Below are 25065 nucleotides of genomic sequence, written 5' to 3' on the forward strand. Positions count from 1 at the left end.
CAGATTCCCCACAGGTCATACGAGGATAAAATGCCTACCTCACTGAGTTACTAGGAGGATTGGATGGGTCACCATGATGACCATCAGGTAAATAACAATTCCTTTCCTTTGCCTCTTTCTTTCTGGTCTGACCAGCCAACGCTACACTGCAGTAAATAGCAAAGTCAGTCTATAAATCCAGGTCTTTTTCTGCTAACCCCAGCTTTAGAATAATTTTTTAATTCCCCCATTTTTCCCTTGTTCCAAGATTCTATATTTCAGAAAAACCCCACTTTTGAGAAAGTACATAAAATAGAAAGGAAAATATAAATAATTTAAGAACACTACAATAATAACTGGAGACTTATTTTAAATTAAACATTTCCACAGTCATAGAACACCAAAGATCACAAAGGTCACATATCAACAATTTAAGGTTTGGTAGAAAACACTAAGCTACTTCCATGGGCTGAATTTAAGGTTAATAGCAATAAAAGAGAGAGATGTTTTTTAAAGCTGTGAAAGACGATTACTTAGAATTTTGAAACTTTTTCTTCGAAGCACCTTATTTTCCATTGTTTTAGGGTATTTGGAACAAACTTGGACACAAGATCATGAAGTTCACCTGCATCATGACTTTTAGGCGATCCAAAGGGGCCGTGCTCGTCCGCGAGATGGCGCCAGCAACGCCTCCGGCCAAAAGCTGCCGCCACCACTGTCCCGACTGCCTTTCGTCCTCCGTGAACTCATCCGGAATAGTTAAACTATCTCCTATGTCAATACCCTGTTAAAATGGGGGGAAAAAGGAAACCCAGGCTCCTTCAATTAAAAATAGATTATCCCAGAAAGTATGGTTTAGAGAAGAATCGTGTGTTATTTTACAGTTAAGATCAACTTCATGCCTTAGAAAGTATACTGAACCAATTTAAGCATATAAACGATCATAAATACCCAGTTCACACTAAACGAAGTGCATTATCAGTTCATAAAGAAATAAAAATTAACAATAATTACACGTTTACAAAACCATCAATTACCACTTTCTTTCTTAATAGATTCAGAGTAACTTCTCTCCTCCGGGTCTAAGTCAAAATGAAAGGGCAGCGTTTAATTACATGTAGTAAATACAGCTAGAGAAAGAAATGAGTTGGTCAGTGCTTCTAAGATACTCCCCTGATGTCAAAATTATATCCATATTATACCTTATACTATAACATATACTTTATATATAAATAAAATTAAGTACAACTGTGTATACAAATACCCCTACATTGATTTCATAAATATATTGTCTATAAATATTTTTATAAACCTGATTTGTCATTTAAAGCATGCCATAGATTCTACACAAAATTTAGCTAACAGGAGGTACTTAGAGTGATCTTCCCCCTAATCTATTCTAAACATCATTACAGATTACAAAAATAGTTTGAAAAAAACAAAGTTCTATAATGATAATATTTTTACAGCTTTAGTTTCTAAATAATTTTGGTACAAAAGATTTTATAGGTAAGAGTATAAGGGTACGGATCCATAGTAGTGTAGATGAAAAACGGGGTTCTGTGGAAAGTAACCTCACAGGCTGACCTGATCATAAATTCCTAACTGGGTAGGTCATGGTGGGTTGTCACTCCCTAGGCATACGATTCCTTTAACTTAAAGTCTTATTTTTGCCTCAAGCGAGCAGTGTCCATTATTTCTGTTCACCCAGGTTAACACACCTTTGAAATGCCCCCTTTGAGGCCCCTCAAAAGAGCGCATAAATTTACCTATCCCGTAATCCCATCCATCCTTGCTTCTGTCCACCTCCACGTAATCTTCCTTACGTTCCCTCCCTAATCTAAACTGCAAACTGTTACCACCCAAAGCATTTATCTCCCTTTGTTGAGATCTTGCTCCATGTCTTATCTTCTGTTCGGCTCAAACAAATTTTTATAACAATTCTCTACGGGGTTGGATGTTCATAGATTGACAGTAATAACCTTCTCTTTCCTCATTTTACTGTCAGTAAATTGGATACTGTTATCAAATATCTCCAAAGATACAGTAAGAATATGAACATGTAAATACGATTTCACATAAGTATAAAATTTACCTCGGCAGCTAACTATTTATATCGTATTATATTATACTTGTTGTTGAAAGGCATTAATCACCAATATTTCTACAACACTCTGTAAGTTTAGGCATAGTTATCAGTGGCAGCATGAACTGGAGACTTCATTTAGTGCATACAAAATTTACCGAAATCCATGAATAGTATAGATGTCAAGCCCATGGGGGAAAAAAAAAAAAATTCTTCTTGGTTTCAGGAGTGGACTGCACAATAATTTGAACTCTGTTTACACCACTATGTTAGCAGAATGTTAATAAAATTTAATTAATTAAAATTCGCAAGTTTTGCGGAATAAAGACAGACAGGAGTGAAATGCTGAGTGGATAAACCAAAAAGATTTTTTTTAACCTTCAATGATTATTAAGTGCCTATGCCAGAGATAAACCCAGGCAGTTGACTAAAGAAGCAAAGGTTTCAGAAGGGATCTTCGGCCATCATCAATGGGCAAGGACATAGATGCTCAGCAACCATGAGGTGCTAATTATTTAGGCAATATAGTATCTGTAAAATGTAAAAGCCTATGACTTTTATACTCCCAATGGCAGAATAATTAAATGCCAATAAAAGCTGGGCAGCTTATCCTTTGGTTGGGCACCCTAAGCTATAAATATTACAGAATGTTCTCAGGTGACAACTACACCTCTGGCTTACAGCTCCAAATGTGTATAAATTAATACATAAAGTATACTTACAGTAGAACGCTTCCAGAAACGAATGATTTCTTCGATGTCTGTAACGGGATTAAATAAGAAGTAGTCCCTCCATTCATTCCAGTCCACAGTCATAGTCCCATCGGCATCAATGCTAAGAAGGAAAAAAAAAGCTAATTAAGGAACGAAACAAAATTTACAAATAAAACTAACATTACTGGCTATTTTGCAGAATGACAGTTTCTTTTCCAACTTAATATTCTTATCAAGTTAAAATTCCAACTCACAATAATAGATGGTTGGAAATGGCTGCAAGCATTTGATGGCCTGTTAGATGGTTTCAATCATTTAGATAAAATGGATCCCAAAATCAGAGAGATCTCACTAAGACTACTTTTGGCACACTGTCAAATTTTAAGTCAATGAGCTATCAAACACAAAACCTGGAAGATAAAATATTAAAAGGTAGTAATGAATGGTTCATGATCCGTTTTTTCTTGCACTGAGTCAGTGCAAGAAAACGTTCTGTTGTAACATCTGAATGTGATTTTGCAATATACTCAAAATATGCTATTAATTTCCTTCTCCAAATTTCTCTAAGCTAATAAAATAAGTAGTGATGATAAAAAAAAAAATCAAACTTGGTGATTGGTTCTGTTGAGTCAAGAAATCCTGGCACCTCATCTTCAACTTTTAAAATTAATATATTATGGCCTTAGATATTTTTCATCTAACTTTTTTGTTTTATAAGCTTCTTGGCACTAATGCCATTTGTACCTGCTTCTTCCTAAGAGTAACTCTGAATTGTACCAGGATTTTGACTATATGCCCAGCACCTAAAGTGGCTGGCATATAAAGAAGGTACTCATTTCTTCAATTAATAAATGTCTCTGAAAAAAAAGTTTTGGTGTTGCCTCCAGACTTTATTCTATAATTTGTGTGAAAAGTTATGAACAAAGATGGCAAGGTTTTTTGTAAATTTTGTTCACTGATATTACCTAGAACAGTGCCTGAACAGAATAAATATTTATTGAATAAATGAATACTAAATTCTGTACCTTAAAGCCACACAACACTTAGTACCGACAAACTTCTTAAATAAGATGGCCTCATTGTGGGTTTATATTGTATTTTTTTTCAGATTATTAATGAGCTTGAGCATCTCTTACCATTATTCATTTGTTACCCATTTTTCCTTCTGTGCGAAATGCCTGTTCATGACTTTTGCCCATTTTTTTAATGGATTGTGTGTCTTTTTCTTATATATGTATAGTTCTTTACATACTTGATTCTAATCCTTCAAGTTACAAATTAGCAAATACCTTCTCCTTGTCTTTTCATTTCGTTTACAGTGTCCATGAATAGATGCTGTTAGTTTTAATGTAGCTGAATTTATCAATCTTTTCATTATGGTCACTGTCTTTTGTGGACTTAAAAAAAATTCTTCTTTATATTGACATAAAGACACTTCCTTTTTTTCCTCCTAAAAGTATTATAGTTTAACTTTCACATTTAGGTGAATTTTTGTGTATAGCATAAGTATCCAATTTCATTTTTGTCTGCATAGATAACCATGGGCACCAGCACCATTTATTAAACAGTCCCTCCTTTTCCCAGTGATTTGTAAAGCTACTTCTCTCTTGTCACAAAACCCAAGTGTGGATGGCTCTGTTTCTGGGATATTATGTTCCATTTGTCAGTTGGTATAGCATTACCACTGTCATAATTACAGCTTAATAATTACCCTGGATACACGATAGGGCAGGCCCCCAGATCCTGACAGCCATTCAAGACTGTCTTGGTTATTCTCGGGCCTTTGCTCATCAATCTAAGTTTGAGACAGCTTAACACGTGTTTTTTTTCCCCCCCTCTATTTTATTTATTTATTTATTTATTTATTTATTTATTTTTAGGCGAGGCAACCCTTGGTTGACCTCACAGATTGCAAGGACCTTGTCAGCTTACAGTCCTTTTTTTTTTTTTTTTAACACCTATAGCACCTGGTCTTCCTAGGTGGTCTCCCATCCAAGTACTAACCAGGACAGACCCTGCTTAGCTTCCAAGATCAGACAGGATCAGGCTTGTTCAAGGTGGCGTAGCCATAGACTTTGACATGTTTTTTAAATGGCGCTGAACCATTATCACTTTGGAGAGAAGGTACATCTTTTCCATACTGAGTCTTCTTTAACACCTGCTAATGAAATTTTTGAAGTGGCTCTTAGAAAAGTATTGATTGTGATGTATTATGTTTCTTTACAGCTAATTCAGGTTGCTAATATTTTCTTTAAAATATTTACATTTATGTCATAAATGAGATTAGCCTGCAATTTCCCTCTTTCGTTAACTATGTACCTTTACTATAATGGTTATCATGGCCTCACAGAATGTACTGGACAGGGTACTTCTATATATTCTACAAATATCTGTAGATCTGATCTTTGACAGTTTGTAAGAACCATCTGCGGTCAAAGTTTTCTTTATTTAAGTACTATTGCCTATTTCTTCTTGATTTAGTTTTGGCAAATTATATTTTTCTAGAAATTCTATTTCATATGTTTTCAAATGTATTGGCACAAAATTATTCATAACATTTTATTATCTTTTAAAAATGTCTGTGTGTGTGTCTGTGTATGATCAGACATAATTTATTTACAACTCGTTTCTCTTTTTTCTTCATCAATCTCTCCAGAAGTTTGTCTTTTCCAACATTTGTCTCTGTTGATCCTATTACTGTGTCTTTGCTTTTTATTTCCACTGCTGTCTTTATTATCTCCTTCTTTCTACCTTTTATGAGGTTTCTCCCCTTAACTTAGCACATTAATTTTCTACCCTAATTCTTTTCCAATACAACTTTTAAGGTTATATAATTCTCCCTAAATACCATCTTAGCTATATCTCACAAGTTTTTTTAATTAAATTTATTGGGGTGTATTGGTTAATAAAATTGTATAGATTTCAAGTATATAATTCTATAACACATCATCTATATATTGCATTGTACATTCACCATCCAAAGTCGAGTTTCCTTCTGTCACCGTATATATTGACACCCTTTACCCTTTTATATGTAATGTTTTCATTTTTTCAGTCAAAGTACTTTTCGATGTCCATGTATAATTTCTTCTTTGACCCATAAGTTTTGAGAAGTGTATATCATTTCAAAAACCACTGAAATTTTTACAACTTATTTCTGTTATTGACTTCTAAATTAACGCAGAGTGATCAAAGAAAGTGGTCTTTGTGATACCAATTTTTTAAAATGTGTTGAGCCTGGATTTATGGCCTACTGTAAAATCTATTTTTATACATGTTCCATATGCACCTAAGGAAAAAAATATTTTTTTTCTAATTTTTTAGTGCAAGGTTCTATCATGTGCCCATTAAATCAAGCTTCTCATTTATTTAAATCATTTCTGTCTTGACCAAATTTTTTCTCTGCTGGACCTATCAAATACAGAAAAAGTATGTTAAAATCTCTCACAACTATGACAGATTTCTCAATTTATTCCTAGCTAATTTTATCAGCTAGCTTAAGAATTTTATGTCTTTGTGGCAAATTTTAAGATGCAATGACTCTATTTTCATTCATGTGAAATTATAATTTTTACCTTATAATCTTATCTGATATTAATTTAGCTACCCCAGCTTTATTTTTAGTTAATAGGATTTCATTTTACTTTTTCTTTCATCTGACAATCTCTGTCTTCTGACAAAAATTCATGTTTTTACTTCATAATCTTATCTGATATTAATTGAGCCACCACAGCTAAGTGAAAAAAAGCCAGACACAACAGGTCACATAGTATATGAAATCATTTATATGAAATGTCTAGAATAGACAAATCCATAGAGACAGAAAGTAAATCAGTGGTTGCCGTGGGCATTTGGGGGCTGAGTCCGGAATGACTGCTGATGGGTTCAGAGTCACTTTTTGGGACAATGAAAATGTTCAAAATTAGACAGTGGTGATGGTGGCACAACTCTATGAACAGACTAAAAATCACTGAATTGCATACTTTTAAAAAGTGAATTTTATGGTATGGGAATTACATATCGATAAAGTTGTCATTACCCATGGTCTATTCTAGAGCTTGGGCTTAGAATCTGCATTATCCTTAAAGCTATCGAAAGGAATCTAGAAATAGGACTTCCGGCCTAAGAACCAAAACAAAAACAAAGAAAAACAAACAAAATAAAAACCCCCAAAACAAAAAGCCTTCCTTGAAGAATGTGACTTTAGAAGTAGAATTTGACACAGTCCGCATCCCACTGTCAGAATGCCGTTTATCTCCTTCGGCTGTTCCAGCTTTTCACTTCCTCAGGAAAGCCCTTCTCTCCCGATGCTAACACGAGTGACACCATCCGAGCTCTGAGACGCGGGGCCTCCCTACAGAGCAGCTGCTTATAAATTGTGAACAGACAGAAAGGAGGAAAATGCTCCTGGTGCATTTAGAAGGAGATAAATTCAACAACAAAGCCATTTAGAAGAAACTTTTTAGATAATGTTGAAGACTGAAAACAGTCACAAGAATATTAATGTAAGGTAACCGCCCTTTTCTGTTTTCTGTTATCATCTTAAAAATAGTCCCTGTGACGCGTCTATAACAAAAGAGTCTACAAGGACACATAAGACTTCAGAGATTATTGCTCTATCCTGTGAATAAAACATTAACTCTGTAAAGGTCTGACCTATGAAATAGCTGAACTGTTCAAATTGGCACCTCTGTTTTCTGCAGTTTTAAATCCGTGACGTTTCTCTGTCAGTCAGCAGAGGGAGCTTTGAAATTTCCCTCTCATCCAGCCACATACAAGTTAAATAATACAAGGAATCCACCAGACTCCTTATCTTGAAACAATGAGTTCCACTGTCCCATTCGACACCCAAAGGGAAAGATGGCAGCACTGAAACTCTTAAGCCTTCTCTGTGGATATAACGCTCCACTGCCATTCCAAGGCCCCCTGAGGCCTTGCAAGAAAGAGTCTTGGGTGCACTTCTGTTTCTCACTCCTGCACTTTGGATGCATGTGTGTATGCAGAATGAAAAGGGAGGGAAAGGGAAGAAAGATTGCACACACACAGTGAGGAATGGCGAGGCGCAGGGAGTCGCTTTAAGCCACACTTGCAAACACAGCGCTCTCATGCAGTCTATGAAAATGAAAGTCAAAAAAAACCAACTGTCAATCAGCTGAAGACTTTACCTTCGAAGAATCAACTCTGCTTGTTGTTCAGAAATAGTCAAACCTAGTATCTGGAGAGACTGGACAATTTCAGAAGCCTCAATTTTTCCTTTAAAAATAAAAAGAGCACAAACTCAGACTCAGAACCAGTAAGAGCCTTAGAAATCATGAATTTCAAATGCCTCATTTTATAAGGGAAAGCTTTGAACTGATTAAGGTAAAATTACGAATTTAGGTATTAGGTTTGCTTAAATACATAGTGCAACACCAACTCAAAATTTAACAAATACACTAAACAAGTACACACACAAATTTTCATTCAGAAATCACAACCTGTTTGTAGTTAAATAATGATATTCCATCTCAAGGAGAAGACTTTAAGCGGGTTTACCAAGAAACAACATTAATAAGCAACAAAACTGAGATCCAAATCAAGATACCCTGATTTTGAGGTACATTCAATTAAGCTAGGATCTATTTATTTTACAAGTATACGTATCTACATTTTAATAAAGAACTAGGCATTTATTATGCATAAAAATAGATTACATTGGGTTAAAAGGAAGTAAAAAATGACTAAATGAACTTGGACTATTTTTTTTTTTGAGAAATCTGGCAATAAAAATAAAGAGCAGAAATAGCAGGATGACAGGAAGGGGAAAATTATCACTACTAGAGAAATTAGAGCATGTTTGTACACAGAAGGAGGAGAATCAGAAGACAAAAAGAAAAATATAAGCAATAAATGTAATACTGTATTTCCCACAAGCAGCTCATGGACTCGTGAGGATTCTAAGACTAGTAGCATGCAACAGGACGAAACAACAGAGTAGGAGAGGATTTGATGCTGAACCAGTATTAATAGCAATGTTCTCTAGGAAAAGAGGAAAACAAAAACTACTGTTAGTAGTGAAAAGAAAGGCTTCATTTAAGGGAAGGACTTTGAAGAAATGATAGGGTTTGGAGAGAATTCTCCTGAGGAGAGCAAAGAAGCAGCATGAGAATCTGCGCAAGTTAAAGACCATCAGAGAGATCCATCTGCTAGCAAAGAAATTCCTTAAATGCGGCTCTGCATATTCTCCTTTATAACTGCACTATTTTCCACCACAAAGTCAGCTGTTCCTGGCTGACAGTCACAGACTTGTATAGTCTTCAAAACCATTCAAAGGCTTTAGTTGTTTGTTTGTTTGTTTGAAGGGACCTGCCTTGAATGTAACTGAACTTAATGTTCCGTGTAAACTAGGGGCCGGTATACTATAACACACTGACCAAAGAAGGCCTGTTGCTTGCTTTTGTAAATAAAGTCTTACTGAAACACAGCCATGCCCATTCATTATATTGTCTATAGATGTTTCTGTGCTGTTACAGCAAAGATGAAGAGCTGCAATTGAGATCGTATGGCCCACAAAGCTACAATATTTACTATCTGTCCTTTTATCAAAAAAGTTTACCAACCCCTGATTTGAACCATATTTTCTCTCAATCTATTGGTTTAACTTCTTTTTGAACAATAAGTCTATGAATAAAATGGTCCTGATTACTCATATATAGGGAGGCGTTGGAAGCTGCATTTTAATTTTTTAAAATAAATTCCTTCTTCCTATCAAAGAATGGCTTCTGGTAATAAGAGTTCCATGAGTCTTCTCTTTCTCCTGCTGTGGCCCTTGCTTTTTGCTCTACACAACTGGGACTCTAACTCCAAGCAATTAATCTAAATAGAAAAACCATAATTCCAGACAGAAGATATTTCTTTAAATGTCTATATGCTATTTTTTTTCTAATTTTCAGGATCCGAGAGTGTCTGCTCTAAATTATTTCTTTCGAAAAAACTATCAACTAGAAGATAATCTGAAAGTTCTTTAAATATTAGAATATATAATATTTACGCCTATAAATGAAAAAAAATAAATCCCTCTTATCTAGAGAGCAAGGAAACATAACTATTATATTTAACCCAGACCTTTAAGTTGAATCAGCAGAGGTTCCATAGTTAACATTTTAGAAACAGTCCTAAAACTCACAGGTTTTTTTATTTAATGGACACAGCTATCTAAGTTTTCTTCACTAAAAACATGAATTCTATATAAAATCACATTACTAAGAAAAACACGTATTAACACTTGTAATAATTATCATCTACAAAAAGAGACTAAATGAACATTGTTTTAGACTCTTGGAAGTATGAGAAGTGTTTCTTCATAGCTGGTGACAAATAGAAAATAAAGACACACCATCATTATTTTTGTCCAAACTCTTAAATGCCAATTTCATTTTTATCTCATGATCTTTGAGGTACTTCATAAATTCTTCAAAATCCAGCTTCCCATCTTTGTTGATATCACCAGTAGTAAAAATTTTCTATGAAAAAAAGAAAAGAGAGATTTTAATATGAGCTAAAATACTAAATTATTTGTACATATACTTCAAATAGATGGGCTGTTTTCTCATAAGACATGTATTTTATTAATACCAAATAGAAGAAAAACACTTGACCTAGCATGGGATTTAAATATCTAAAATAGTATCTTCCCTTCGACTTCCAAAATTAAATAATCTTTCCCCAAAGATGATGCTTATTAAAAAGCTGTCATATCAAACTGTCTATCTCAACTATTGCCTTTGAGGAAGAAATAAAAATGATGGTATCTGTTATTCCATGTAAGCCCTCTCCCGCTGCCACCCAAAATATAAACCTTCTGCCTGTTAAGACACTTGCAATCACCCACTCGAAGCTTACAAATTCTATTAGTTTGACAGTCCTGCTCTTCTGGAAAAATAATGCCTCACGGTGGCAGGATATACAAAAATCAGACCTCTAAGCTCTGGATTCAGAGAGAAAAAGGCCTGAAACTCGTGAGATGCAACAAAAGCTTACAAGGAAATTGATGGTTTCAAATGCATAATTAGAAAAGAAGAAATCAATGAAGCATCATTAAGACTTATCTCAATCTTAAGCAATTAGAAAAAAATTTTTTAAGTTGAAGGAAAGAAATAAAGAGTAAAAAGTAATCAAAAAGAAAACAATATACCATTGAAAAGATCAACAATATCAAAAGATGGCTCCTTGGAAAAAAACGAAAAAATGATAAACCCCTGAAATGAGCAAATAATCAGTGTCAGAAAGTAACAATGAAAATCACTAGATACTATAGACATTAAGGATATTATGAACAACTTTACATCGAAAAGTATGAAAATTGAGATAAAATGCCTAGAAAAAGAGAATTTATCAAAAATGGAATCGTCGATAGAATATCTGAGTAGTCCTATAAGAATTAAAGAAATTTAATCTGTAATTTAAAAACATTCCCATGAAAGAAAATTATAAGCAATGTCATTTGTGAAATAGATGCAAATATCCTAAATAAAATGTTAGCAAATCAGATCAAATCTAACAATATATAAAATAGATAATAGTGCATATAAAACAGATAATACTAAATATAAAATAATATATATGATAAACAATATATAAAATGAATAGCAGCATATAAAATGGAATGCATGTATGCATATATATGTATATATATTAATCCAGTTATGCCAGGTTAGGTTAATGTTTTTTAAAAATCTTGTTATTTACCACATTAAGAGAAAAAAGTCATATGATCATCTAAATAAATACAGAAAAACATTTGATGGATTCAACATCCTTCATGGTTAAAAACTTCTAGCAAACCAAGAATGGAGTGATGCTTCATTAATCTAATAAAAGTCATCTACAAAGAATTCTAGCCTTTTCTGTAAAACGAGTGTGAGTAGCATTCTCTTTTCTGCAACCTAAATAGCTTTCATTCAAATACCATCGATTCTTACTTAGTTTCAAAAGCAAATATATCTGTATTATCACTGAAAATAATTACTGCTATTCAACCTCTATTACAAATTAAATTGGAGATAATTTTCATCTAGAAATTATTTCCTGATTTCTCAGCATGTACACCGAGATCTGCATAATCCAAGAGAAAACGTCGCAGCATTCCAGGGTGCCATTTATGTACCGAGTTTCATCTAAGAAATTTATATTGTGGTCAATAGAAATATTAGTGAACAATAATGATTTGGGACATTACAAGTTAAAAGACATCCCCGAAGTGGAGAGAGAGCATCTTTGGCCTAGATACTCATCTAGGCTACTCATAACAGGTGAGCACATTAAACAAGATGACCCCCAAAACAAGGCTGCAGCCAGCATCTTGAGAGCAATTTGAATTTGGAAGTCTTATTATCAGGGGGAAAACAGAAAAATTGGGGGAGAGTATTAGTTGTGTGGAGTTATTCTTAACACAGGAACGTGGGTAATGGACCTGAAGACTGTGGTGAGGCCCCTGGCCCAGGTGTCAATCTGGCGTACCCCTCTCTGCCCAAGGCCCGCAGGACTCCCGGCCCCAGCATCTCTCTGACTGGCCCCACTGAGGCCCACCTTCGTTTCATCCCGTAAGGAAATGCCCGCTAGAGACTCCAGGCCTTCCTGAATCTCAAGAATGTCCAGGATCCCGTCTTTGTTACGGTCCAGGTACCGAATGAGCTCTTCGTAGAAGGCGTCCATCCAGGATGTCCCTGGCGGCAGGTGTGGTCCACACTGCGGCCCGTGAGTTTCCCAGACGTGGAAGTGAGGGAGGAAGGGACACTCTGCCCACCACACGTCCAGTTGGCAGAAATCTAAGAGAGCAGCGTCCTCTGAGGCATGAAAGACAAAGGCTCTCTGCCAGGTAAAGCGCAGGAAGGGGATGGCGCATCGCAACGGCTCCAGGACGGAGGCGCGAGGTGCCCCTGGAGCCTCAGTGGAGGCCACGCTGGGGGCCCGGCCCTGGAGTGCGTGGCGGTGGCGTTCCGGCTGCGCTCCCAGATCAGCGGGGCAGAGCCCTGGTTCCTCCGAAAACTTCCGGAAGGGCCACTCACTGCACACGACTGTCTCTAAAAGAAGAGCTTCTTTTTTAGAAAAAAGTGGGTAGGGGAGTGTTGGGATAGTGGGGCCACAATGACTGGTGGTAAAATCCAACATTTTTTTAAGTTGTTTGGTCACACCTTTCAAGGAATTCTTCTTCTAAGGTTGGGTCACTTAAGAGTTGTAGTGAAGACTGGGAAGTGGGCACCTAATGGAAATCTGTCCCTTGGGCCTTTCCCTCTGTGAGTCTCCCCTGAGCCCCAACGCCCCACCCCCACCCCCTGTTCCTTATCTTCGCTCAGCATCGCAGTGGCTGCTCGAAAAACCAGGGCCCCAGCTCTGTCCTTACAGGTGTTGGCAGTACACTTGGGAGGATAATCTCAAAGTGGGCAGAAGTCAACTGAAAAGTCCCAGAAAGAAGTCAGGAGAAACTCGTAAACAATGTTGGTGGCTTGTTATCCCCACTCTCTGGGGCCACAGAGGGCTCTGGCCCCCTAACACCTACAGGAAGGGCCCTCATCCTGCTCCACTGGAACTGTGAAGGTGCAGTTTCACAGTAAAAACACCACTTTTTATGTAATTGATTTTCCTAAACATGGAGCACTCTTTAAAAGGTTGAATATTGAAATTCACGTAAAGCAACGAGAACTCCCATTTATGGCTGGTGGGAATGAAAAGTGGTACAATCACTTTGGAGGACAGTTTGGCAGTTTCTTACCAAACTAAACACATTCTTACCATACAATCCAGCAATCACACTCCTTGGTATGTACCCAAAGGAGTTAAAAATTTATGTAACTTATGTCCATAAACCCTGCACGCGAATGTTTACAGCAGCTTTACTCATAACTGCCAAAACGTGGAAGCACACAGATGACTTTCAGCAGGTGAATGGACAAATAAACTGTGGTAAATCCAGAAAATGGAATATCATTGAGCACTAAAAAGAAATGAGCTATCGAGCCATTAAAAGACACAGAGAATCTGTAAATGCATATTATTAAGTGAAAGAAGCCGATATGAAAAGGCTACATACTGCATGATCCTAGCCATATGACATTCTGGAAAAGGCAGAACTATGGAGACAATAAAGAAGATCAGTGATTGCCAGGAATTTGGGGGAATCGGTGGAAGGATGAATAGGCGGAGCACAGAGGATTTTTAGGGCAGTGAAACTTCTCTGCATGATACTATAGGACTGATACATGTCATCATACATCAGCCCAACCTTACAGAATGTACAACCCCAAGAGTGAACCCTAAAGTAAACTATGGACTTTGAGTGATAACGAGATGTCAATGCAGGTTCGTCAATTGTAACAAAAGTGCCAATATGGAGCCAGTGTTGATAATGGGGGAGGCTACGCATGTGTCAGGACAGGAAGGATATGGGAAATCTCTATCCCTTTCTCTTAATTTTGCTGTGAACCTAAAACTGCTCCAAAAAAATAAATCCTTTTTTAAAAATTCATAAAGAAAATTTAAGCCCTTATGTGTTAGTTCTTGCTCGACTCACTCATCGTGTCCAGTATTGATAACATAAAGAAGCCCATCACATGTCCTTGAAATGCCCATGGGTTTGCCTTTAAGAAGAGTTTGTACATGATTAGTCATAAGTCCTACTGCAGGCTTCACAATAAACACTTCCCCCAGAGCTGTTGAGCAGCGGCAAATGTCTAATGCTGTTTCACAAGATGTGCTGTGGCCCAGTCAAGAACAAATTCTCCCACAAAAGAGAATTTTACAGTCCAAAGGGAATGGTCCTTCCCTGTACACTGCAGAGAATGCAAGTAGTCACAAAGAGTCATAGAAGACAGACACCCAGGCAGGACACAAGAGTCCACAGGACCACGTAGAAGAGACAGAGGTCATGGCCAGGGTAATAAGGTACAGACTGACAGTATTTCACAGAACTGACAGGAGGGAGCAAAATATAGTTGACAGTCTCATCTAATAAAAAGGCAGCTATGTGTGTTGACTCGATCTTTCCATTTTTTGAAATTCTCTGTTCATTACTGGCTGATTAACTATCCCTCACCCACCCATACAACACACACAGAATTCCTACAGGGAAGATTTTGAGAACACAGTTAAAGGACCTTGCCTGTCTTGTTCACCACTATACCTCCACTTCATTGGACAGTGTGTGTGTGGCACTCTTCGAAAACATTAACTGAATGACTTTAATATTTGTGCTAATCTACTGGGTAGCTCTTACCATTTCTAGTCTACGTTTGAGGTTTCCAGGCATTGAATAGCTTACTCAAGGTCACAAGAGTAGCAAACAGCAAAAACCGGTCTAATTGATTCCATAACCCATAATAATAACCACTATACACACACCACCAATTAGTGTAGAAAATACCACTGTCAGCATTTCAGAGTGAGGCTTCAAACCTTCTCAACAAATCTTTTTGTAGTTTCCACAAATCTTTCAGATATAGGTATCTTGGTAGATTCTATCTGACCCTTAAGAAGGTAAGATTTTTGAACTCGGGGTGTTAAGCAGCACCCTTACAGAATGCTGTCCTGTATTCATTTCTAAACGTCTTCACTGGAATACTGATCAAGGAAGGAATTCTGACTGGGCTAGGGTAAAACTATAAATGTGAACTGAGGCCTTAAACAATGGGTAATAACTTACCAGGCAGAAAAGGGGGAGAGAGGTTAATGAAAAGCATAGAGAAGAAAATAAAGAGGTAAGTGTACATAGTTGTGGCCCAGTTGGGGGAACAGGATGTCAGGGGTCTGGGAAGGAGACTGAAGAGTAGCCTGCCACCAAAATGGAAAGAGTATTTTATGTCTTACTAAGGAATTCTTCCTTTTTTTTTTTTTTCCTATTTTTCAAAAATAAAGAGCCTCAAAGAAGGGATAACATCAGATTTTGGAATATACGTCAGGAGAAAGTACAAAAGATATATGTTACATTTCCGAACATTTGAAATAAATGTGGCTAGAGTTCCGCTGTTTTCCTTATACCATAATCTCCCTGCTACGATGCCTTAGAAATGTACCTCTGTGACTTCCGTATTGTATTTCCTTAGGTAATAAAGTTTCTGATAACTGAAATTCTGACAATCCTCCTTCTTACCAGAGAAATTATTACACAGAGAGAAACCCTAAAAAGAAATTCCATTCAAAGTAATAAACAGTGTTGAGCTACTGTTTTTGTATGAGATCCTATTCCATCTGTAGTTGTGAATATGAAATTTAAAGACGGAGCATCAAAAAATCATAGAATATGAGTTAGAAGAGCCCTTAAATCAGGTCACCCAGTCTAACTGCTCCTCTGACACTGCCGAATCATTCAGCATATGCCTGATACCCACGGGGGCAGAAGGCCCTCAAGGAGCTGGCCATGTAGTACGTGTGGCATCACATTTTAAAGGGGTGATTTCACATGATCTTTCGTATCCAGTCACATGGGATCTAAAGCTCTCTCCAGGAGGCAGGGTAGATGTGTGCATTTCAAAAATAAGGAAAGTAAAGCAAGGGGTAAAATGACTTGACCAAGGTTACATGGTCAGTTTGCACCGAGTATGGAACTCTGAGCTGCTTCCCTTCTTGCTCTCAGTAACCCTCTCAGCTGCAAGAATGCAATGCCCCTTACGATTCCAAGCCTCCCCTACGAAAGTTCCAGCAAGAGTTTGTGCCTGGGAAAATAGGGCAAACAACTTAGTTTTAAAATTGCTTATAATTTCCCGGGCTAATTGAACACATTTGTTAATCAGCTAGCCCTGAACTTGGGTGCAGAAATAGCTTCACACTCTACAAAATGTCCTCCTTTCTCCTCTGTGTATTAATAAAAGAGTTGCCATTAAATGATGCTGAGATTCGAGAAGGAAGAAAAAATATTTGTAAAACCCTATTGGGCAAGATCCTCTGTTTTTATTTTATTGCCTTAATTCTAAATTCAGATTTGAGGGAGGGGGCTACAACTATTCCAAAGTCTTCCAAGCCCAAACTGAAACAAAATAAGCGTACTTCCAGCTAAAACCGCCGACTCTTCACCATCAGTTTACTTTCATGATTTCTAGTTCAGTAAATTAAAATTCACATTATTTCCTCTACTCTCTACTATCATGAATTTTTTTTTCCTCAGAGCACCTCCAATGACACCCAAACACTGGACTGGGACTGTCTTTTAGACTGTCCTAAAGTGGCCTTGATGAAAAACAACCAAGGAAGAGGAGGGGAAGAAGGAAGAGAAGGAAGAGACAGAAAATCCTCTAAAAAGCTGATAAGACTACTAGTTAAGGGAAAGTTAGTAATGACCTCTATAACCTTGTTCCTCAGACTACATTCTACTGTCATTCCATATTCTTATATTCCTCAGGAATTTTCTCTCTTCTCTTTGCTTAGATGAATAAGACATGATCCTCATCCTCAAGATATTTGGTCGTGGTGGAGGGCACAGTTAACAAATAAAAATAATACCACCTGAAAATTATAATGGCTGTGACATGTGAGACAAAAAACCTACACATAGGTAGGGTGTGATCAGCTCTTCTGTAAAGGGGAGTCCAGAAAGGCTCATCCCAGAAGAGGTGAGATTATTTAAAAAAAAAAAAAAGACTTTTTTTCTCTAATAATAAAAATGTAATGTATCATTATTTTTTTAAAAACCTGAAATAATACAAAATTGTAAAGAAAAAAGTGGAAAAGTAATTCCTACCACCCAGAAATAACCATATTAACCTTTTATTGAAGAATGTACCTGTCAAAAAGTAGTGCTGGGAATAATAACATCTGGAATGAGCACAGGGAGTCACATTATATATGTGTATATGTATATATAAGGTATATTTTATGTATTTGTGTAAAATACATATATTATAGTGATAAACATATGCCATCCTGTTCTATGTGTTTGCAAACACAGTTTTACACAACTTACTTTATCATTTGTTCTTATATAAATTTTTAAAAACTAAAGACATTTTTTTTCCTAATTTTGCATTCTCTCTTTTCCTTAATCTTGCCAGAGGTTATTTTATTCATATTTTCAAAGAACCAACCAAAAAAAAAAGCAAATATTTGGAAATTTAAAGCACACATTTAAATAATTCATGGGTCAAAGATGAAATCGTATGGGAAACTAGAAAATACTTGGAACTAAATAATAGTACAAACTTGTGGGATGCAACTAAAGAAGTGATTAAAGGCATATTGTAGCTCAAAATTAATGAATCAAGCATTCCACTGAAATTAGAAAAAGCAAATGAATAAACCCAAAGAAAGTAGAAGGAAATAAACAGAAATTAAGAAAAAAGACAGACAATCAACAAAAAAGACCAAAAATGGCTTCTTTCAAAGTATAAATAGGAAAAAAAAACTTTGGCAAGATTCAACAAGGGTTGGGGGGGAGGGGTGAAGACAGCTATCAGGAATGAGAGAGAACATAACTACAGATACAATCAGAACTTTTTTAAATCATCAGTGAATATTATGAACCTCGGACAAAATGGGCAGTTTCCTAAAAACTGTAACTTACTAAATCTGACTCAAGAAGAAATAGTAAACTGAAGAGGGCGGTCACTACTAAAGACACTGGATGGGTAGCTTAAAATACTTCACTGTAAAACAGTTGTTGGCACTTGTGGCTGAATCACACTCCCTGTTGGCATAGGGAATGCTGAAGTGTCCTCTTACGTTTCAGTGGGATTGGAAAGGTTCCAAGTTCCTCGGCCCCGCTAAAAAAGGCTGAACTTCAGGATCACAAAGAAATGATTCAGAGAAGCTGAAATTGCTCAGCGACAGGCCAACCCTTGAGTTCAATTTATGTACTTTGGGCATAGAGATTGTCTTAATCAATGGCATGTCTCCTCCCAACAGGAAGTTGAGAGAAAAGTAAGATTGATTTTCAAACAGATCTGAAACAGACAAAACTAGCTGGTGTAACCAAGCAGCTTCGAAGGGATACAAAGTGTGAGCCTTTTTACAGAGGTTGGGGCCCACTGAAATCCGAGAGCTAAAACGTTCAAGTTTGATTAAATGTTTGCAAAGGCGCAAAAAGGCGGGTCAAGGACCTGGGATGCGTTCAGACCAAAAGCATCGTGGTGCAATGGGCCAGAGTGCTCACTGCCCTAATTTCATCTGGAAAAACACCCGTAGCCTTTCGGATCCTGACGCGCCTTTGGTACGGGGACACCTGGCCGCGCGCCCCACCCCGCAGCGTCTGAGCGCATTCGCGGGCTGGGAGCCCCAGTTCCTCCTTCCTCCTGGCGGCGCGCGGGCCGCCGCCCAGCGTGCTGGCCGCGCCCAGCAGCGACCCACCTCCTCGGCGTCCTGGCCCAGGGGGATGCCCAGGTTCCTGAGCCCCTCCTGCAGCTCGTGGATGTCCACCACGCCGTCGCGGTTGCGGTCCAGCTGCTGGAAGAGGGTCTCGTAGCGCGTCGGCTGCTCCGCGCTCTCGCAGGCCGCCGCGGGCAGCACGAAGCCCCGCAGCCAGCGCAGCATGGTCCCGGCGGCGCGGGGCGGCCCAGCTGAGGGCAGACACCGGGGGGCCGCGCGTCGGCCGCGGGCCTGCCTGGAAGGGGCTCGGGGTGCACAGGAGGCAGAGCCGAGACCCCACCCAAGCCCGGCTCGGCGCGCTGGGAGGGGCCGCGCCCGCTGCTGCTCGGGGAGGAGCTCGCCCCGCGCCGGCCTGCGCCAGAAGCGGGAGGGACGGGCCTGGCGCGGCCGAGGGCGGGCAGGAAGTGCAAGGGCTGCGGGTGGGTCTCGGGAAGGGCTGTGGGCCCTGGGCTGAGAATGCTGCTCGGTCCCGGCTGTCAGGGGGTGCGGATAGCGGAGCTTGCTCCCACAAGCCGTGGGTTTCAGCGTCAGCTCTCAGGGGCCGTTTGAGCTCAGGTTACTTCACTTCAAGCCCCCTTCCCTTCTAGCTCGGAGCCTTGGCTCACTGCCCCGGAGGTGGTTCTCGCTGCCAGGAAATTGCTCCAGGTCGGGCTTTGCCTGGCAGATCTTTATCTCACACAGATATCTTTTTCCTGTGACTCCACAGACACTACTCATCTCTGGGCCTGTTTTTTATTCACAAAAATGAGAGAGTTGGGTGGTTGCACACCTGCGATGGGAATTCTAAGAAATAGATTAAATCAGAAAACAATTAATTTTAAAGGGGGGGACACCCAAAAGTAACGGTGTTATATGTCGATTATATCTCAATTAATCCGGGAAAAATGAAACCAGAACGGAGAAACTCGAGGATCTTTCACAGAAAACATCGACGTCTATCCAGGTAGGCAGTGGTAAAAAGGGAAACTGCTTTGCTCTATAGTTTAGTACGATCTGCCTCTGGTAAATCACAGGGCGCATCAGCCAGGAGCACCCCTCAGAAAAATCTCAGGCCCACCCTCTCGAGATGGGTGCAGTTACAAGGTTTGGGGTCTACTGCCCAGGTAAGACAGAACCTACTGCATACCATGGGATTAAGGAAGGCACGTTGGATTTAAGAGAAAATATTAGGGTCCTATCCTAATCCTTCAGCTGTGTCAACTGGGAGATGTGTCATCCTTGTATCCCTATTACCTGCAGGAGATACAAGTCTGTACCCATAAGTAAAGCTGTCCCCACATATTCCGAATGGCTAAACAAAGACGTTATTCCAACAAAATCCAGGAACTCAGACCCTGAAATTACCTCCCCCCACACTATTTTATATATTTCAGATAGAGTTTGTAAACTAAGAACGGCCTGGTTAGTAAAATCATCTCGAAACGAGTTTATTTTCTTATATCACCTACAATTTCCAGTCTTGTTAAGAATTATCCTCTTCTTCTAACCACCATGCTACCCTGAACAAGCCTAATCCTGTCTGATCTGCGAAGCCAGCCTGGTTAGTACTTGGATGGGAGACCACCTAGGAAGACCAGGTGCTGTAGGTGTAAAATATTAAAAAAAAAAAAAAAAAGCACACAAACCAAGAGATTGTAAACTGACAAGATCCTTGCAAGCTGACAAGATCCTTGCAATCTGTGAGGTCAACCAAGGGTTGCCTTGCCTAAAAATAATTAATTAATTAAAAATAAAAGAATTATCCTCTTCCTTTAGAAAGGCCTTCAGATATCATCAAATTTTCTATCTGTCCTTTAAAATGCCTTCTAACCCCTACTGTGGCACTTTCTACTTGAAGAGAGGCTGTTTGAAATAGTCATCCCAGACAAATCAATTTCTCTCTCTCTCTCTCTCTCTCTCTCTCTCTCCTCTCTCTCTCTCTCTCTCTCTCTCTTGTAGTAATTAGAGGTCCCAAAGACCAGTGGTTCCTCCAGAGGCCAAGAGATAGAAACTCCAAAGTCACACTTCCTTGACCCATTCATTTCTGTGGTCAGGACAGAAGTCTAGGGTCCAGACCACTTCAGCTTGCTTCTGTCTTCCTCAACTTTTAGTCTTCTCAAGGACTACCATCTTCCACTTTAATAACCTTTGAATTTTATCAATTTCATCTATTTCAGTGTTCAAAGACCTCCTTCAGCACCTACTTTGAACACCTTGTCGTTAGCGGGAACTCTGCTTAAATAATCATTCTAAATTTTCATAGTTTTAGCTGGTAAACAAGTTCACTCTTTTCATCTACTGGACCACTTAGTTATTGTGTGGTGCCAATAAGACCAAAGTCTCAGCCTGTCCACAGAACCTGGTCCTATTTCTAAACCCTGGTCATTGCTGTGTCAAACATCAGGGATCGCAAAGTGGGTTATAAAAGAGAATTCGATTGCCTCAGTGTAAAGCCATCACCATCACTGGAAAGATAATTTTATCGAGCAATAAATTTGAACTTGAATATCCTAGTAGTCTTTAAGGAGACAATAATCATTTTAAGTTTTGATTCATTTATCACATTAAGCTAAGAGGATATTCTCTCCAGATTTCTCAAGTCATTTAGTAGACAATTCCAGATAAGAAGGTAAATTCTGTCTCTTGCACAGCCTATCCACTACCCTCAGACCCCAAAAAGAAAATTCAGACAACTCTCCAACATAAAAAATGGCACTTAATTGTCACTATTACTAAATCATGTAAAGACTTCCCATTTCAAAACAGTTGTGTCAAATTCTAACTGGCTTCAAAACCACATAGGGCATCATTTTGAAAATAGTTATGTAAAAGACTGTGTTAAAACCGTCTTCAGTTTGTAAATTTTATGTAAATTCTGTTCTGAATATTGAAAGATTTAAAATGCAAAAAAAATGCATATCTATTGAATCAGTAATCATGGAAATTATTCTATATTCTATACTTTTATTTTCTTGTGTAAAGCCTCCACCTCCTTCCCTCCCTCCTCCTCCACTCCCTTAGTCCTCCTCCCTCCCTTCCTTCCTTCCTTCCTTCCTTTCTGAATCACCTGTTAAAAGCCATTAGGCAGGTTTGAGGAAAGCCACCCAGCATGGGTCAAGAAAGAAGGTAGCTGGCTGAGCAGGGCAGCTGCCTAATGGGTTGGGAGATTGGTGACATAGAAAGGGACTGAGAAAATAAACAAATATGTTGGGCATAATGAGATGTAGGTCACTTGCTGTCAGAGAAATGAGTTACAAGTATGCAAAGGGGGAAGCTAGAACGAACCCTACAGTATTGGATGTGAATGGGTGGTATCGGTGTGAATTCATGGTTTTAAGTATTTTTAAATATGGAAATATAAAGAGGTCTCTGTCTTCATGGAGCATACAGTTTAGTCAAGGGAGTCATAACACAACTTAATCACACCTCCAGGGTTCTGTAGCTATAGAAAAATCTGGGTCGAATAAATAACAATACTAAGAATGTACAAAACAATTTGTTTTAAAAATGCTCCTCTAACATTCATTTTAAAAGATTTGCTGTGCAGAGGAACTTCAAATGCACATTTCTCATTTTAGAGTGTTAATCACTCATTTTTAAAACATTTTGCTGACTTTTCTTTCATGCCTTTTTGCTACATATACTCAAAACTGAATATCTTTTAAAGTTTGCTTGTATCTTTGTAATATCTTCAAACTCATGATCACTTGTTTCTTTGTAGTGATGTCACTGTACTAGTGTCTGTGTAATAAGTTTCAAATAATTTGAGTGCGATTCAATTTGGAGAAAATTCATCTCTTTAGTACATTTGCAAAGTTTTTACCCTTCTGAAGGAAAAGCGGCCACTATTGGAAAAACGGCCAAATGTAATGTTGCTAATAACTCAGGAGAGGGCGCTGTAACTTAAAGATGAAGGACGGTTTTGGAATAAACAGGAAAAGCTGAGAAGGGAATGCAGGCAGGAGGGGATCCAAGGATGATAAGCGCGTCTTTATTTTTTCAGCCATCCATACAGTTATGGGTCCCTACTATACGCTAACAAAAGATACAGAACTAAAATATTGTTTAAAAGCTGGGCGAAACAATATGTTTTTGCTTTAAAAAAATATTCTGTCCATATTTACTGTCCATTACAATAAAACTAAAGCAAATCAACAGAAGAAATGTAATATATCTTTAAAACTTATTTTAGATATTGAAAAACAATCTATCACAGCAGCATCGTCCCATCAATAACAAAAGCAAAGGTTCACCTGGAGTCAAGACCTTAATAATCCCCGTGAAGGATTTCTCAGTGACTCAGTCATCTGCTTAAGCCCTGAGTATGTAATACAATTTTGTACAGTGGGTGGGGGCGGGGCGGGGGGGAGAGGGTAGGATGGTTGAAGTTGATTTTGTAACCCTTGCCTTCCTTTGTAAAAACATACCACTTTTTTAAATTATAGTATTTCTTCGTTATTGTGGTTGATTTTAATTAACCCTCCCTTTTAATGTCTATACAGCTTCAAGTATCTTCTAGATGTTGACTCTGCGTATTGCATTGTATTACGTGTGTGTAGTCGATTTATAGTCATAATAAACCCTAATTTTTATATTTCCTATTTTCAAAAAAAATTTTTTAAGAAACCTAAGTAGGCTAGAAAAGAGATAGTGTTTGAAGAGTCCAACTGCCAGAAATCCAGTTTGACTTAACTTATGCAAAAAGAGAGGGGCCGCAGCCGGAACCCGGGTGAGACAAGAACCTCGAACTGGCACAGCCTCAGGATTCTCTACCCCGTGTGTCTGCTTTGACCTGCGCTCCTGCGTCCATCTCCTCCCACGATGCAGATCAGTTCTCTTCAAGAGGTAGAGAACAAGGCTGTAACAGCGCTCAGTGTTATATCTTACCGCCTCAGGCACCAGAGAGAGCCTTTCTTAATGCTCCTTCTGGTACTGAGTTCTCCACATCTTCATAAGAGGCTCCTTGACTTAGGTTAGGTGCTCACTGCTGGAAAAATTAACAGTGTTCTCCGGCCCAGGGTGACGTCAAAGCACTGCAGTTCCCAGTGAGTTCAAATTGAAGAAAAGAGGGCCTTTTCGGGAAGAGGATATGGGTGCATAGATAGATTTTCCTTATTAAATTTAATTGACTTGGGTTTCAGTATATCAGATTATATGTGATTTCTCAAATGTTCAAAAGTCAGTTCCACTTAAAAACAAATCAGAAAAAAAAAAAAAAAAAACAATAAAAAGAAATTCATTCTCTTCTCCTGAGGCTTTTGCTCTCTGATTACAGATCAACTACTACCTTTGCTAAGAAAAGGACTCTGCCAGGGCTGGCATCACTGTGTATTCAAACAGAATATCACTTTTCTTAAAGCTCAATTTCTACTCTGGACAGCAAGGAAAACCACACCAATACCCGTTTTCTCTTGTCTTTCCAGAAACAGGTCTGAGAACCCCATCCCAAGTACATTACTCTCAACTATTTAGGATTTAACAAAAAAACAAACTTGCTCCCCACCTCCCTCTCACGTTTATTAGTAGCTCCATCAATATAGTTTTTTAATTAAAACCATTATCATTATTACAATTATGAACTGAACAGCAAATCAAATTATCTAGTGAAAATATTCTTCGCAAACTCCATGGCAAGTGAAACAATGTCTTTAGCTATTCCTAAAAAGAAAAAAAAAAAGTGCATTGCACCTTACCTTCGATTTTTCTAAGTAAGCAAGGAGTCAGAGCTTACAATATAGGACTAGCTCAGTAGGTTCTTAATAGGAATAATACCATTTCCTGAGGAGCAACTTGGAAAGAATAATTATTGGAGGTATTTTATAATTATTTTTAAATTAAAATTTATCTTTAGAATAGTTTTAGATTTACAGGAAAGTTGTGAAAATAATAAAGAGAATCCCCAAGTACCCGTGCCCAGTTTCTGCCATGGTATTAACATCTTAAATTAGCATGGTGCATTTGTCACAATTTAAAAACAATATT

At 38.2% G+C, this 25065-nt stretch overlaps 1 protein-coding gene and 1 pseudogene across 1 annotated transcript in view; both read right to left on the minus strand.

Annotated features, from left to right (window-relative positions):
* The window catches only part of SLC25A24 (solute carrier family 25 member 24), a 30927-nt gene extending 11272 nt beyond the window's left edge, over nucleotides 1-19655 (minus strand). The window contains exons 1-5 of the mRNA XM_039841028.1: nucleotides 19087-19655; nucleotides 10154-10280; nucleotides 7944-8031; nucleotides 2788-2899; nucleotides 605-763 (exon numbers count right to left, since the gene is read on the minus strand). Of these exons, the coding sequence (XP_039696962.1) occupies nucleotides 605-763; nucleotides 2788-2899; nucleotides 7944-8031; nucleotides 10154-10280; nucleotides 19087-19269 (669 nt within the window). The 5' untranslated portion in view covers nucleotides 19270-19655. The remainder of the gene's footprint in view (nucleotides 1-604; nucleotides 764-2787; nucleotides 2900-7943; nucleotides 8032-10153; nucleotides 10281-19086) is intronic.
* LOC120585297 (uncharacterized) lies at nucleotides 4734-4852 on the minus strand (annotated as a pseudogene).
* Nucleotides 19656-25065: the final 5410 nt, after the last annotated feature.

The sequence above is a fragment of the Pteropus medius genome, unplaced genomic scaffold, assembly GCF_902729225.1.
Source record: "Pteropus medius unplaced genomic scaffold, Ma_sr-lr_union100, whole genome shotgun sequence".
NCBI classification, from domain to species: Eukaryota; Metazoa; Chordata; class Mammalia; order Chiroptera; family Pteropodidae; genus Pteropus; species Pteropus medius.